Here is a 13,437-nt window from a genome sequence, read left to right on the forward strand (position 1 = left end):
CAAACATGTTTTAGAAAGATTCTGAAGATGAAACTTAAAATATTGTACATGTGAATTTTCACTAACTTTACTTGTGGTCACTTTACCATAACACAAGGTTTCAGTGAGATTTACTCAACAAATCTATAGTTAAGAACTTAAATCACATTCTATGAAACTTATTTGCATTATTTCTCTTTATTTCAGTGGGACTAGATATCTGAGGTAAGCAAGCAGTTTGGGCCTCATGTTCATGTCAGGTGCCATATTTACAACATAAAAATATTTTAAACTCTTAAATTGAAAGCATTCTCAGTTTAGACACCGTATAATGGAATAATTACTGATTGACACAGATTGCATGTTTTTATGAGTAATTTTGGACTTGTATGTAATTATTATCTTAATATTTTGGATGTCTTTTAATGCAGACAGACATTCTAGCACAACTTTTAAGGGGGGTCGTTTTAAAATATTTCTCTGTGTAAAGTTATTTTTGTTAATTCTAAACTGATTATATTTGCATATAATCCTAAAGATGTCTTTTTTCTAAGTCATTTTTTGTTAGTTTTAGTCTATTTACATTCATAATATAATAGTTTTCGACAAGTCAAAAACAAGGCAGAAAAGAAATTGCATTCCAATTGTCAAAGATCTGGCTCATACGTATTACAGAAATACCAACTTGCCTTATTCTTAAACTGTAACCGTGGAAAATGATGAAATTAAACTGATGTGTGGGGTTTTTTTATCTTTAAATATACAGACTTGATTGCAGCAGAAAACTCAATTTGAAGACACACAGCAATTCTCAGAAGTCTCATTCTCTCAAGAAGCCAATATATGGGACAACTGTTTATTATGAAACTACTGGCAATCAAGCAACCTCTCTTTGTTCCAAACTCCAAGGAAGTCACTGTTTAAAGTGCTTGTTATGTGCCTTTTAAAACAGGTTCCTAAAGTGGCCGTAATGAAAAGGTAGTGCTCTTACTTTCACTCTGAGTAACTCTATTCTGTGAGTTAAGTTTTTTTTGCTTTTTTCAGAATTCTGTTCTAGTCTTTGATCCCACTGAAGTCACTGGGAGTTTTACTGTTGACATAAATAGGGTGATGCATATACAGTGTTTCATATGTTTTTGAGATGAGGAAAATACTGTTTCATGCAAGTCTTCATTAAGCATTTAATTAAAAGTTCCCTAGTTAAGGCTTAATTTCTAAATTGTGATGTGTATTAAATGTATATACAGATTATATGTAATATATACAATAAAATATTAATAATTGAGTTCCTTAGAGTGGTGGGTTTTTGGTTTTTTTTAGATTTTAACACAGTGGTATGTAATGATTATAAAAATGCACATAACTACTGGTCTTTTGCTTATTTTCATGGTCAAATTTTCAAAGTTATCAGAGCAATAAGACTACTGACAGATTATTCTAAAAATGTTACTTTCTTTAATTTTTTTAAAAGATGGCATAAATTGTGGATTTAGAGGAGGCAGGGAACACAGTGTCAACAAAAAACAACCCTCACTGTTGAAATGTTATTGGTCTGAGGAGAAAAGACACAGTGTGAACTTCACCGCCATCAGTCTATTCTTAAAAACATATTTACTATTTTTGAAAATCAAAGTTCTTTTAATTTTGCTTAAGCTCTGTAGAACTCTTCATTTATTTTAAAAGGCCAATCATTTTTCATATTTATTCCCCTTTGTATTTTTTTTCCAAGAAGATGGTAGCAATGGAATGACATTTAGAAATACAGATACCATGTCTTTTAAGAACTGAATGAAGTCTTCCCATTTGACTAAAAACCTTTACAAAGTTAGTCATTAGGCTTTGGGCCTAAAAAAAAGACTGCACTTCCTGTCAAACTGCCACATCATGGGGTTCCTCTGTATACACAATTTTAAACAGCTGGAGTCATTTTTAGCATGGGAAATCACTTACATTTAGCCCATTGTTTTACTGTTTACAGATATTGCTCAATTCGGTGTGGGTGTACAAACACACACATTTTCTACAGTCAGGAATCCTCTCATTAAGTTAACTTATTGAATGTTTTTAAAAAATGTGCCTTTTGGTTTTCCAAACCTGATTTGAATTTTGTTAGGAGATTAAAAAGCCACTACTTCACATGGCATTTATGTGGACATAAAAATTCTTCCTTCTGAGGAGTTAGATTCCTAGAATCTGTCCCAAAATAGAGAGAACCCTATGCCAATTTATTTAGAAATTATTTAAAGGCTTGAAGTAATACAAAAGTTGTTATAGTGATGGTTTCTATGCTGCTGTTTCAGATCCATATGCCATTCTGTACTAGGGAGATAAGGTGGGTGAGGTAATATCATTTATTGGACCAGCTTCTGCTGGTGAGAGGGACAAGGATTTGAGCACAGACAAACATCTGAGAAGTCCTGTATATCTCACCAGCAGAAATTGGTCCAGTAAATTATATTCCTTTACTCACCTTGTATCTTTAATATCCTGGGCCCAACACAACTACCACACCACTGCACAGGCTGTCGAGGTGCAGTTTTATATTAATTGTGAAGTCTAGCCTCCTACTGGTGGGATCCCTGAACTGCAGCGGCTGATGGTTCTGATTGGACTGCTGCTGCTGTACTTCCACCACTTTTGATGGTGGTTTAAACCTCTTCACACGCTGTGTGCATGTGTTAACACAGCTGGCTGTTGGACATCAGGATTCCTACTTACCATAGGAGTAGCTGAAGCCCATTTTGTCACAACTATGTCAAGTATAGGTGTAATTTTGGTCCAGAGGGGTGAGCGAGGAGAACTTTCAGTAATTTTTTGCATGGGTTAAAACACTTTCCAGAAAGACTTGGAAGGTACTAATTGTCCTCGTGGAAACGTGCTTCTCTTGTATTTTAGGAATGAGATTGATAAGGATTCAACATAGCTGCATAAAACCACTCATCATGCTTACCTACAAGAAATCATGGGGAATTTGCACAGTTGCCAATGTCATTAAGAAGAGCTATCACGAAAAACTTGTGAGCTCCTTTGAAGTACAGTGTGGCTCAGGGGAGCTTTTAATAAATTGGCAGATACCTTGCTTAAAACACCTACCTCTCCTTTTATAGTTATTTGCAGTGCTGTTGTAGCTATGTCTGTCGCAGGGTATCCGAGAGACAAGGCAGGTGAGTGAGGCAATATCATGTATCCGAGCAACTTCTGTTGGTGAATGGGAGGAGCTAGTATCCTAGTGCCGGTAGCACAGCCTGGCTAGGATTGCTAAGGAACTTTGGAACGAGGGTCCTTCCCGTTTTGGGGTGGTTTTTAACAAGTGCCTCCCACTGTCAACCTGGGAGCCCGCGGGCACCGAGCCTTGGCGGCTCGCGAGCTTCCGACCGGGGATACTTGAAATAGCCCCGCCCACTCTCGGGCTATAAGCAGCTCCCCCAACTACAATGGAGCAAGGAGCCGGCCAAGCAGCTGCTATTTTTGGCGCAACCGGCTGGTTGCGTCAATAGCGGCGGCCCCTTGCGTCACGCGCCGCCCCGCCCAACTCTCACTTTTTCCCTTTCGTTCGCTTCGGCCCACGGGCGGCGGCTGACGCTGCTGCGCTCATGCTAATGAGCCCCCTCCCTCCCCCGTGTGCCGCTCGCTGCAGCCGCCGCAGAGCTTAAGGTGGCTGCTTCAGGTTCCCCTCGCCCGGGACGCCCGCGGTTATTTATAGCGCTGCCAAACATAGCTCCCGTGTGACGGCCGAGGGGACGCGGGTGGGCGGCCGGGCTGTCCCTGGCCCCCCAGCGCAGACACGCGTCCTGGCTGCAAGGAGGGCCAGAGGGGTTGTAGCGGGGCAAGCCGCTTCCCGCTGACGGGAGGCGGATAAAGCCGTCCAAAGGGAGCTGCTTCCCTGCACCGTGGCCGTCAGGTTAATGGAGCTTTGAACCCACGTGCAGGGAGGTCAGATGCTGCAGCCGTCCGGGGAACCAGGATAGATGAGGCGCTTCTCTGGAGCTTGACTAAAACCCCACTGGAGAGCGCCGGGCAGGGGCTGGGCGGGGACACCTGGACTGTCTCCGAAGGGGTCATGCCCTGCAGGGAAAGGGGATAAAACATAAAGCACAGGTCATACCCTCGAGTCGAGAGCCAGCTTTCCTCCGGCAGACGGGAGTTGGGGGCAGGCTGGGCTCTTGCTGGGTCCCTATCATTGTTCCTGTTACGTACCGGCAAGTATTTCTCCTTAGCAGGTATTTTCTGCGCGTCTTCCCTTCCTTTCTGTGAGCTGGAGCGCCCACTCCGAGCCGAGTTCAGTGGATTAACATGCAAAGCAGGGACAAGGCTCTGTGACAGCTTCTAGCATTACCCTGGTCTGAGTAAAGCGCACCCCCACCGTCACCCTGGCTCTGCATTTTTTCTCTCAGTGGAGCACAGAGGTATTGATAGCCATGCTTTTACATTGCATACGTTAAAGTATAATGCGTATAACTCCGTACAATCGGCTTCTTTATTCCCCGCGTACAGAAAGAGACGGTGTCCGCGGCGGGACAGGAACTTTCCTTCCAGAACAAACGTTTATTTCCAACGCCTTTAATTGACCCTTTAAGTGGTGATGTGGGCTGTAAATCAACCGCCCACCCCCCACACAAACACACCTTCCTGACAATTGGACAACTTGTTGCGTTAAGCTGTGTGGTTTTGAGAGAAGGATGATTTCAAGGCACCAGCGGACTTCGATTTTATACGGTGACGATTGCTCTGCGCCGCGTAATAAAACATTCTCTCAAATACGCCTGGAGACAGTGAATCTGGTGCTAACAGGCGCTGCTGTTTGTTTTTCGGGGAAAGAGGGGGGTCCTCATTTTTAGCGTGTAGAAAACGCCTCCAGGGGTCACAAAGAAGGAAAAAACTGTATCTAATAAATGCACGAAAGTAGCGATGTCCGTGTGTATGTACGTATGCAAGAAAAATCCCCGCACCGTACTGTGATATAGACACACAACTTAGCAGACCCCACGCAGACAGAGCAACACACGTTATTACACCGCGTGTCTGCGTACGGAGAGCCGCAGAGAGATCCTCTAAGGTTTATGACACGGCGTAAGGGGTGGGGGGATTTAGGTCTTTGTTTACAGTCTTGCACATCTAGGGGGTGTACGTGTGGGGGAGGGTGGCACCTATTTTGGAAAAGCTGTAACAAGGTGAACCGAGGGAGCTTGTTCCCACCTTAAAATCTGCACTCTTGGTGATGTCACGTCGGAAATTTACCAAAGCAAGAACCGGCCAACTGTGCAGAGAGATCCAGCCCCTCGGATGGCTGATTGGGCGGGCAGCACTGACGTGCACTGACGCTTGGAGACTTTAGGTGCATGTTGGCTGTGGAATACGGAGCCCACATAAACAAAGGCACATTGGAGGGAAGGGCCAGTCTGTCCGGCTTGCTCGCACTGTGCTTTACTAGTACTATACTTCCCAACAGAGAATAACTAGCAAGTGCTCCGTCATCGGTTGTTTTGTCTGACGATCTGCAGCTGGGAAACTGTTGTTCAGACGGTTGAATGAATGAACGAAAAAGACATTGCTAAAAAGTGAGTATTGATTTTTGTAAAATCCCCCTATTTAATCTTGTCGTTGATTTACAGCCATCTGCAGGATGCCCTCATTCTTCACGATGGACTCCAGTGGAAGGGCTGGGAGGGTGGCTGGAAGTAGGAAGCGTTAAAATGTTTTGTGTGTGGTTTTCAAATGCAACCTTTTTCCATACTGCATTTCCAAAGTGTCATTCAGTTAATTCCTCACTGAGTGAGCCTCCGATCTGGTTCCGTAAAAGATGCTACCGTGAAATCAACTTTGGTGCAAGAATATGCCCCTGACCTTCTGCTATAACTTTCACCTGTTTGGGGGACATAGGACATCGAAGTTGGGCTGTTGAGGTAAAGGTGTGTAGCTGGGGCCTGAACTTCCACGGTTACATAGCAGGAGAAAAGTTCTTCAGCGTATGTGTTGCTTGGGCACATTTTTCTCTCTCCATTTCCAAGATTAGCAAGCGGTGCTGGTATTACACGGTAGCTCTGTAGAGTTCTGCAGTGTCCTATCACTTAGTTGCCTTTGATATTTATTGCTGCCGTGCGCGTGTTATAAGCTTGTGGGGGTGGCTTGCAAGGCTACCTGCTAGTTTAATCTAGCGTAGTTATTCTTTTCGGCGGTGACCCCCCCCCCGCCTGCCACCTTCTATTTACTTAGTGTACACTGACCATCAACAAAGCAAGGCGTCATGCCAGCCGTTAATTAGCAGAACGCGGAAGAGAAAGGAGTGAATGTTTGGATCAATCGGAGTTAGATTGAGGATACGTAGTCGCTGTCTGTGGTATCAATGCAGTCTGGAGATTTTAGGGATGTTAGCGTGGTTTGTTTCACCGGGTAGGGTAAATATTAAGTTTGTGATTGTACAACTGGTAATGTGTTACATGTGTAAGGTGTCACACTATGAAGCAAATAATGTTGGTGGGGGTTTAAAGTCACTCCTGCTTAAATAAGGAGCTGCCGGTTCTGTTTATTTCATATGTCCCCTTTTAACTTTAGTTGTGCATTTTTATAAAACAAAGGGAAAATTATATTAGGCGGCGTTCATTTATTGTTAATTAAGATTTCCCTGGGTAAGTGCATCCACTAGAAGCATTTTCCACCTCTGTTTACCAGGTTTCTTTCATCGGAAACTCCTTTGGCTTCTTTGATTGTCTAGTTACCTTTTTTTAACGTGGTTTTTTGTCATTTATGCCCCTTTTTAGAGCTGTCGTTAAAAAGTCACATTTGGATTTTAGGAACTTTCGAGGGAAGGTGCAAAAATGTGCCTTCCTCCTTTTATTCTTCAATAAATGGACTCAGATGTTTTTTGGGGAGGGGATAGGTGTTAAAAATCAAATCAATTCCCCCCTCCGTAGAAATAATAGAATAAAATAATTAAAATTAATAATGTAAATAACAACCTGCTTTCAGTAAGTTTTCTTCCCGATAATAACTCATTGGGGGGAACTAGTTTATATGCCAAAATGCCATAAGGACAACATTTCATATTAGATCTGACTAGCTCTTTTCTTAAACTATTTTAAATCTGATTTCTTTATTAAAAGGCCGCACAATGTTTCTTACTAAAACAGGCAAACTTTGTGCTAGAGAAGCTCATGGTTTTGTGATACATTTGTTTCAAATCAATCCTTAGCAAATCTGAACATAAAGTCTATTGTGTCTGTTTCAGAGAGCGTACTGGGCAGTCTGGAGTCCTCACTGATTTTCTAAAATCTTGGAAACTTTGTCTCCACTGAATTCCGACACTGTTCACCTTTAATTCCCTCGAAAACGCCTGTAACCCGGCTGAAGGTTTGTGAGCTTAATTTCTTTAATATTCAAAAGAAACAACTTCACACTGAAAGCCAAGTAACATAAGTAAGACACGTGCGTAGATGTGTTCCAAACAACTTCACATTGTGCAACTCACTTCATCGTGTTTCTTTACAAATGAACTAGCTGAAAATATCATTGTACACAGAAATAAAGCGACTGGTGCTCATTCGGTCTGTTTGTGGGGAACTGAAAGACATTTTGGGGGTACACTATGCACTTTAAACATTCACAAACATCAGAGCTCTATGTACTTTAGTGTAATCTCTTTTTTCCCCTGTGAACACGTTTTCTTTGCGCAATAAGAAGTGTGTGCGGCTTCCTAATGTGGCCCGCAGTGTTGTAGAAAGCAGGTGCACAAGGCAGGGGAGAGAGTATGCAGTTGACCAGGCTGAGTATATATTACACTGTTTCATTTCCAGCCATGCCCTGTGTTCAGGCTCAGTATGGGTCATCGCCTCAAGGAGCCAGCCCAGCTTCCCAGAGCTACAGTTACCACTCTTCAGGAGAATACAGCTCCGATTTCTTAACTCCAGAGTTTGTCAAGTTTAGCATGGACCTCACCAACACTGAAATCACTGCCACCACTTCTCTCCCCAGCTTCAGTACCTTTATGGACAACTACAGCACAAGCTACGACGTGAAGCCACCTTGTTTATACCAAATGCCCCTGTCCGGACAGCAGTCCTCTATTAAAGTGGAAGACATTCAGATGCACAGCTACCAGCAACACAACCACCTCCCCCCTCAGTCGGAGGAGATGATGCCTCATTCAGGCTCCGTTTACTACAAGCCTTCGTCGCCCCCGACCCCCACCACTCCCAGCTTCCAGGTGCAGCACAGCCCCATGTGGGACGACCCTGGCTCCCTCCACAACTTCCACCAGAATTACGTGGCCACCACCCACATGATCGAGCAGAGGAAAACGCCTGTGTCCAGGCTCTCCTTATTCTCCTTTAAGCAATCACCGCCAGGAACCCCAGTGTCCAGCTGCCAGATGCGATTTGACGGGCCCCTCCACGTGCCCATGAACCCCGAGCCATCTGGGGCCCACCATGTAGTCGATGGCCAGACATTTGCAGTGCCCAATCCCATCCGCAAACAGGCATCCATGGGCTTCCCAGGGCTACAGATTGGCCATGCTTCCCAGCTGCTGGACACCCAGGTGCCATCCCCTCCCTCCCGGGGGTCTCCATCCAACGAGGGCCTCTGTGCAGTGTGCGGGGACAACGCGGCCTGCCAGCACTACGGAGTGCGCACTTGTGAGGGCTGCAAGGGGTTCTTCAAGGTGAGCTGGCGGTGCTGAGAGCGCGTGGGGAGGGTTGAGGAAAGGGTTAATTCACAAACACCAAAGGGATCCCCCTCCTGCGCTCACCCACACAACTGCAAAGCAACAGCCTGGCCAAAGAGCTCGGGCGCAGATCCCACTGGGAGGGAGGGTAGAACGGGAACCACAGAAGGAGCAAACAGGAGGGCAAATGTTTGCAAATAACAGTGCCTTGTGCTCCTCTATGCCCGATGTGGTTTTGCAAAATCCCCGCTGCAATGGGCCAAGACACACTGAGGTCCTTGGTGCCGGCCCCAAATGGCTGCAGGTCCTTGGCGAGAAGTTGCGTGCAGCAGTTGAACAGGAGGCATTTGCGTGTGCTAGAAGCTGCCTTCCCCTTCAGATTGAAATTGGTTAGGACAGAGAACCGTGTCTAAGCTAACCAAGTGGAACAGAATTCCCTATGGTAAAATTAAGTGATCTCTTTATTTCACCATCCTGATTGAATAATCTTATCATTTTAAATAGAGAAGGTCTCCAAGGAATGTAAATAATATGAATGCCCACGGATTTGTATTTACTGAGCGTCTCCTTCTCCTTCTCTTGGCATATAAAACACTGCTAGGAGCTGCAAGGTTAGCTCAAATGTTAACGCTATCAATTTTCTTCTGTTAAATGCCCTGGAAAAAAAGGAAGGGAGGGGGGAATCCCAGCCATTCAGACACTTTAACTTGATCAGTTTGGGGCTGCAGAATTTAATGGAAAGTAACAAATAATTTGTCATTTCCTTCTCTCTGTGTAGCGCACTGTCCAGAAAAACGCAAAATACGTGTGTTTAGCAAATAAAAACTGCCCAGTTGACAAACGCCGCAGAAATCGCTGCCAGTATTGTCGGTTTCAAAAGTGCCTTGCAGTTGGCATGGTCAAAGAAGGTAGGTCTTCAGCGATCCCCAGATACACCCTCCCCCACACGTACTTTCTGTTCTCTCTCCACCCCAGAATTTCTTTGTGTCAGGCCTCAGCTGGGAGAGTGATCTCTGATTCCCTGAGAGCCATACAGATTTGTATTTAAATAGGATCCCCTTGGAATAAGAAATAAAATAAAGCAGCATTTTTTTTACCCTTTTCGGATGTAGCTCTTTGCAGCCTTGGCAATTTATACACAGGAGGCCTAGGTACCTTTAGCGAGGGGGGAGGGGCTGTGTGTTTCACTCTCGTGTGTTCTATGTGGGGGGAAGGAACGCTGAACACCCTTGTCTTTCGCAGTGGTTCGCACAGACAGTTTAAAAGGCCGAAGGGGTCGCTTACCATCCAAACCGAAGAGCCCCCAGGAGCCCTCTCCCCCCTCTCCCCCGGTGAGTCTGATCAGTGCCCTGGTGAGAGCCCATGTCGACTCCAACCCGGCTATGAGCAGCCTGGACTATTCCAGGGTAAGCTGGAGACAATATTAACATACAGACATAGCTGCAAACACGCACACGCACACACATGCCCATATGCAGAGAGAGAGAGAGAGAGACTAGTAACCAACCCCCTTCACACACTACACACTGCAGATATCGGTCCCATTTGTTCCGCAGAGTTTTGGGACTCTCGTGACATCGTCACGCACTCCTGTATACTCTGAGCACATACTTTTCAGCTTCTGCACACCCTGAATGCTGGCAGCCTGTAGTCCAGGCACTGAGTAGTGAACCTGTGGCACACTGCACTGGGAATGAGGGAGAAAGTAGTATAGCAAGAATATTCTGTGTTATTCCAGCTGCGCGGAAATATAGGATCTAATGAAAGGGGGGTTATTAAAATACATAAAGTGCTATAATTTGTATTAAGAGGTTACCAGGCTTTCCAGGAGGCTAACACCGGGACTGGCATGAATACTAACTTGCTAATTGTGTTGTGTAGATAAGAGTGAACGCTTCTCAATGCCGGGTGACCCTCTGTTTAGTCTGTATAGAAATGGCAATTTACATATTCAAAGCAACGACCTCATAGCACCATCCCTAATTGAATTAATTGCCCTGGAACATCTAATTTCCTTACTGGTCAGAGAGAGGTTTAATTGTTATAAAAACCTGTCTCCCCGACTAGAAATGGGGTTAGCAATTTCACGGGTTATATATTTTAGAGAACCTCATTAAGTGCTTTTTAAAATGAAATTCCAGTTCCAGGCTAACCCTGACTACCAGATGAGTGGAGATGACACTCAGCATATCCAGCAGTTTTATGATCTCTTGACCGGCTCCATGGAGATCATCCGAGGATGGGCAGAAAAAATCCCTGGTTTCACTGACCTCTCTAAACCAGACCAGGACCTTCTCTTCGAATCCGCTTTCTTGGAACTGTTTGTGCTGCGGTTAGCATACAGGTAAATGGCCAAAATTCAAAAGGCAACTTCTGGATTATTATGAAATCAAATCCTTTCATGGTCCACTGATCTGCGTTTTATTAACTCCTGGGTAATTAGGTGCCTCTTAAATCCTCCATTTATTGCTCTTCGCGTAATTAGTTGTTTAGCTTATCTTTTCTTTTTTCCCCTTTTCTCTTTCTCGCCTCCCCCCCCCCCCGTTGTATTAATTGCAGGTCCAGCCCAGTGGAGGGCAAGCTTATCTTTTGCAATGGGGTGGTCTTGCACAGGTTGCAGTGTGTCCGTGGCTTTGGAGAATGGATTGATTCCATTGTTGAATTCTCCTCCAACTTGCAAAATATGAACATCGACATATCTGCCTTCTCATGCATCGCTGCCCTGGCTATGGTAACAGGTCAGTACAGTTCTACCTTCTTGTGTTTGGTGTTTCAACATCACTGCACAGCCCATTTGCCCTGTTCTGGTATCCACATTGTCAAACCTGTGATGTCCTGCATCCTTGTCTTTTGCAGAGAGGCACGGGCTAAAGGAACCCAAGAGGGTGGAAGAACTTCAGAACAAGATTGTAAATTGTCTCAAAGACCATGTGACTTTCAATAACGGAGGTTTGAATCGCCCCAATTATTTGTCCAAACTCTTGGGGAAGCTCCCTGAACTTCGCACCCTTTGCACACAGGGACTGCAACGCATTTTCTACCTGAAACTAGAAGATTTGGTGCCACCTCCAGCAATAATCGACAAACTTTTTCTGGACACTTTACCTTTTTAAGACTCTTCCCATGCACTTGAAGTGAACTTTAAAGAAAATAAACTCGACCTGTCTGAAGGGGAATTCGCCTGTGCGCAAAGCAGCACCTTTGAGTGCCAGATTCCCATCCCCAAAACTGTTGCTAACCTCCTGAAGGCAAAACGTGAATGGGCATTTTGGCTCTGGGGTATCAAGGATTCAGATGATGGACAACTTAAATACCATGGTATAAGCTTTTTATTATCGGCTCAAAATATTATTAAGAAGGACTTCTGATTAAAAAGACGATCATATTTGGCAACTCTGGGCTAAGACTCATATGATGACAAAGTATTAAGGTGACCCACAAGTCTCACCCTCTTAAAGACTAAAGTTTTCTATGTAAAAGAAAGCTGTAATATATACTAAAACTAAATGTTGCGTGGGTGGCATGAAATTAAAGAAGGCAAAGGCTTGTAAATTTATAAGATGCAGTTTGGCTTTTTAAATTATTCTGTGCCTATTTATGAATAAATATTAAAATCAATTCTAAAAGAAAGAACATAGATGTGTTTGCAAAGAAAGAGACTGAAGTAACTCAATGAAATGGGAAAGCATGATGATTCTAGGATGACAATGTTATAGGCACTTGCTATTTCAGTAATGTCTATATTCTATAAATAGTATTTCAGACACTATGTAGTCTGTTAGATTTTATAAAGATTGGTAGTTATCTAAGCTTCAAACATTTTCTCAATTGTAAAATAGGTGGGCACAAGTATTACAAAACCGAAATCTTGGACAAAGGGGCATATAGTGTTTGTAAACACCGTCCAACATTCCTTGTTTGTAAGTGTTGTATGTACTGTTGATGTTGATTAAAAAAAGTTTATATCTTGATTATTTTGTTGTCTAAAGCTAAACAAATCTTGCATGCAGCAGCTTTTGACTGTTTCCAGAGTGCTTATAAAATATATAACTCCCTGGAAATTACTGAGCACTTTGAATTTTTTGTTTTGTTTTCTATGTCTAAAATTGTCGGTTAATATATTATTTTATGTTTGAGTAATATTTTTAATATTGCCATATTCTGTAGTATTTTTCTTTGTATATTTCCAGTATGGCACATTATACAAGTCACTGCCTTTTTTTCTATGGTGTATGACAGTTAGAGACGCTGAATTTTTTTTCCTGATAAACTCTTTCTTTGAGGAAAGACAATTTTAATGTTTACAACAATAAAACCATGTAAACGAATGGAATTTCGTCTTCTTTCTGTCTAAGCGAGAAGTACCAATACCAAAATCCATTGCAGATAAAGAAACTTGACTGTGGAGATATAGTAATACAAAATGAAAAGGAGAACGGATGCGCTATGTCACTTATTTAGTAATTTGTGGAGATGAATTTGCAAACTTTAAAAGAGGAGCAAGAGGAACAGCTGAGACTAAAAGGTTGGTCCAGATTTTATCCTTAGGAGGTCCCTGTCCTTGTATTGAGTCCAAGCACTACTTTTAACGGCATGGAAGTCATTTAAATCTTCGAGTATATTGCTTTTGTAAAAGCAAGGAACTTTTATGGATTCTATTTCCCAAATCCTGTACTGTAGCTCCTGGGGTCTGTTTGGGATGGGGGTGGAAGTAAAGGGGAACTAACGCTGGTGACAATGCCACAGATGTTTTTTCTGAAGTCTGAAGATTTTTTTAAAATGTGTTTAAATTTTGTTTA

At 43.4% G+C, this 13,437-nt stretch overlaps 1 protein-coding gene and 1 long non-coding RNA gene across 4 annotated transcripts; one reads left to right on the forward strand and one right to left on the reverse strand.

Moving 5' to 3' along the window:
- Positions 1-875: 875 nt before the first annotated feature.
- LOC115659645 lies at positions 876-3,152 on the reverse strand. The gene is made up of 2 exons (XR_004002623.1): positions 3,073-3,152; positions 876-2,929 (listed from the first exon to the last, which is right to left on the reverse strand). It is a non-coding gene; the product is annotated as an uncharacterized LOC115659645 (long non-coding RNA).
- Positions 3,153-5,449: 2,297 nt separating this feature from the next.
- Positions 5,450-12,963, forward strand: NR4A2 (nuclear receptor subfamily 4 group A member 2). Of its 3 annotated transcripts, none has more exons than XM_030580097.1 (8): positions 5,450-5,537; positions 7,205-7,326; positions 7,770-8,635; positions 9,417-9,546; positions 9,881-10,044; positions 10,780-10,982; positions 11,198-11,376; positions 11,495-12,963. In XM_030580097.1, the coding sequence occupies exons 3-8, from the start codon at positions 7,772-7,774 to the stop codon at positions 11,749-11,751; spliced, it is 1,797 nt and encodes a 598-aa protein (XP_030435957.1). In that variant the 5' UTR covers positions 5,450-5,537; positions 7,205-7,326; positions 7,770-7,771; the 3' UTR covers positions 11,752-12,963. The 3 variants fall into 3 exon arrangements, with proteins under 3 accessions (XP_030435957.1, XP_030435958.1, XP_030435959.1); XM_030580098.1 differs by having other exon boundaries at positions 9,881-9,969; XM_030580099.1 differs by having other exon boundaries at positions 7,948-8,635.
- Positions 12,964-13,437: the final 474 nt, after the last annotated feature.

This window comes from Gopherus evgoodei, chromosome 11, assembly GCF_007399415.2.
Source record: "Gopherus evgoodei ecotype Sinaloan lineage chromosome 11, rGopEvg1_v1.p, whole genome shotgun sequence".
Lineage (NCBI taxonomy): Eukaryota > Metazoa > Chordata > Testudines > Testudinidae > Gopherus > Gopherus evgoodei.

Excerpts from the sequence above, each read along its gene's own strand:
- NR4A2 (XM_030580097.1), top strand. The coding sequence starts at position 7,772 with ATGCCCTGTGTTCAGGCTCAGTATGGGTCATCGCCTCAAGGAGCCAGC. Across the intron at positions 8,636-9,416 it reads GCTGCAAGGGGTTCTTCAAG|CGCACTGTCCAGAAAAACGC; the intron begins GTGAGCTGGCGG and ends CTCTCTGTGTAG. Across the intron at positions 10,983-11,197 it reads GTGCTGCGGTTAGCATACAG|GTCCAGCCCAGTGGAGGGCA; the intron begins GTAAATGGCCAA and ends TATTAATTGCAG.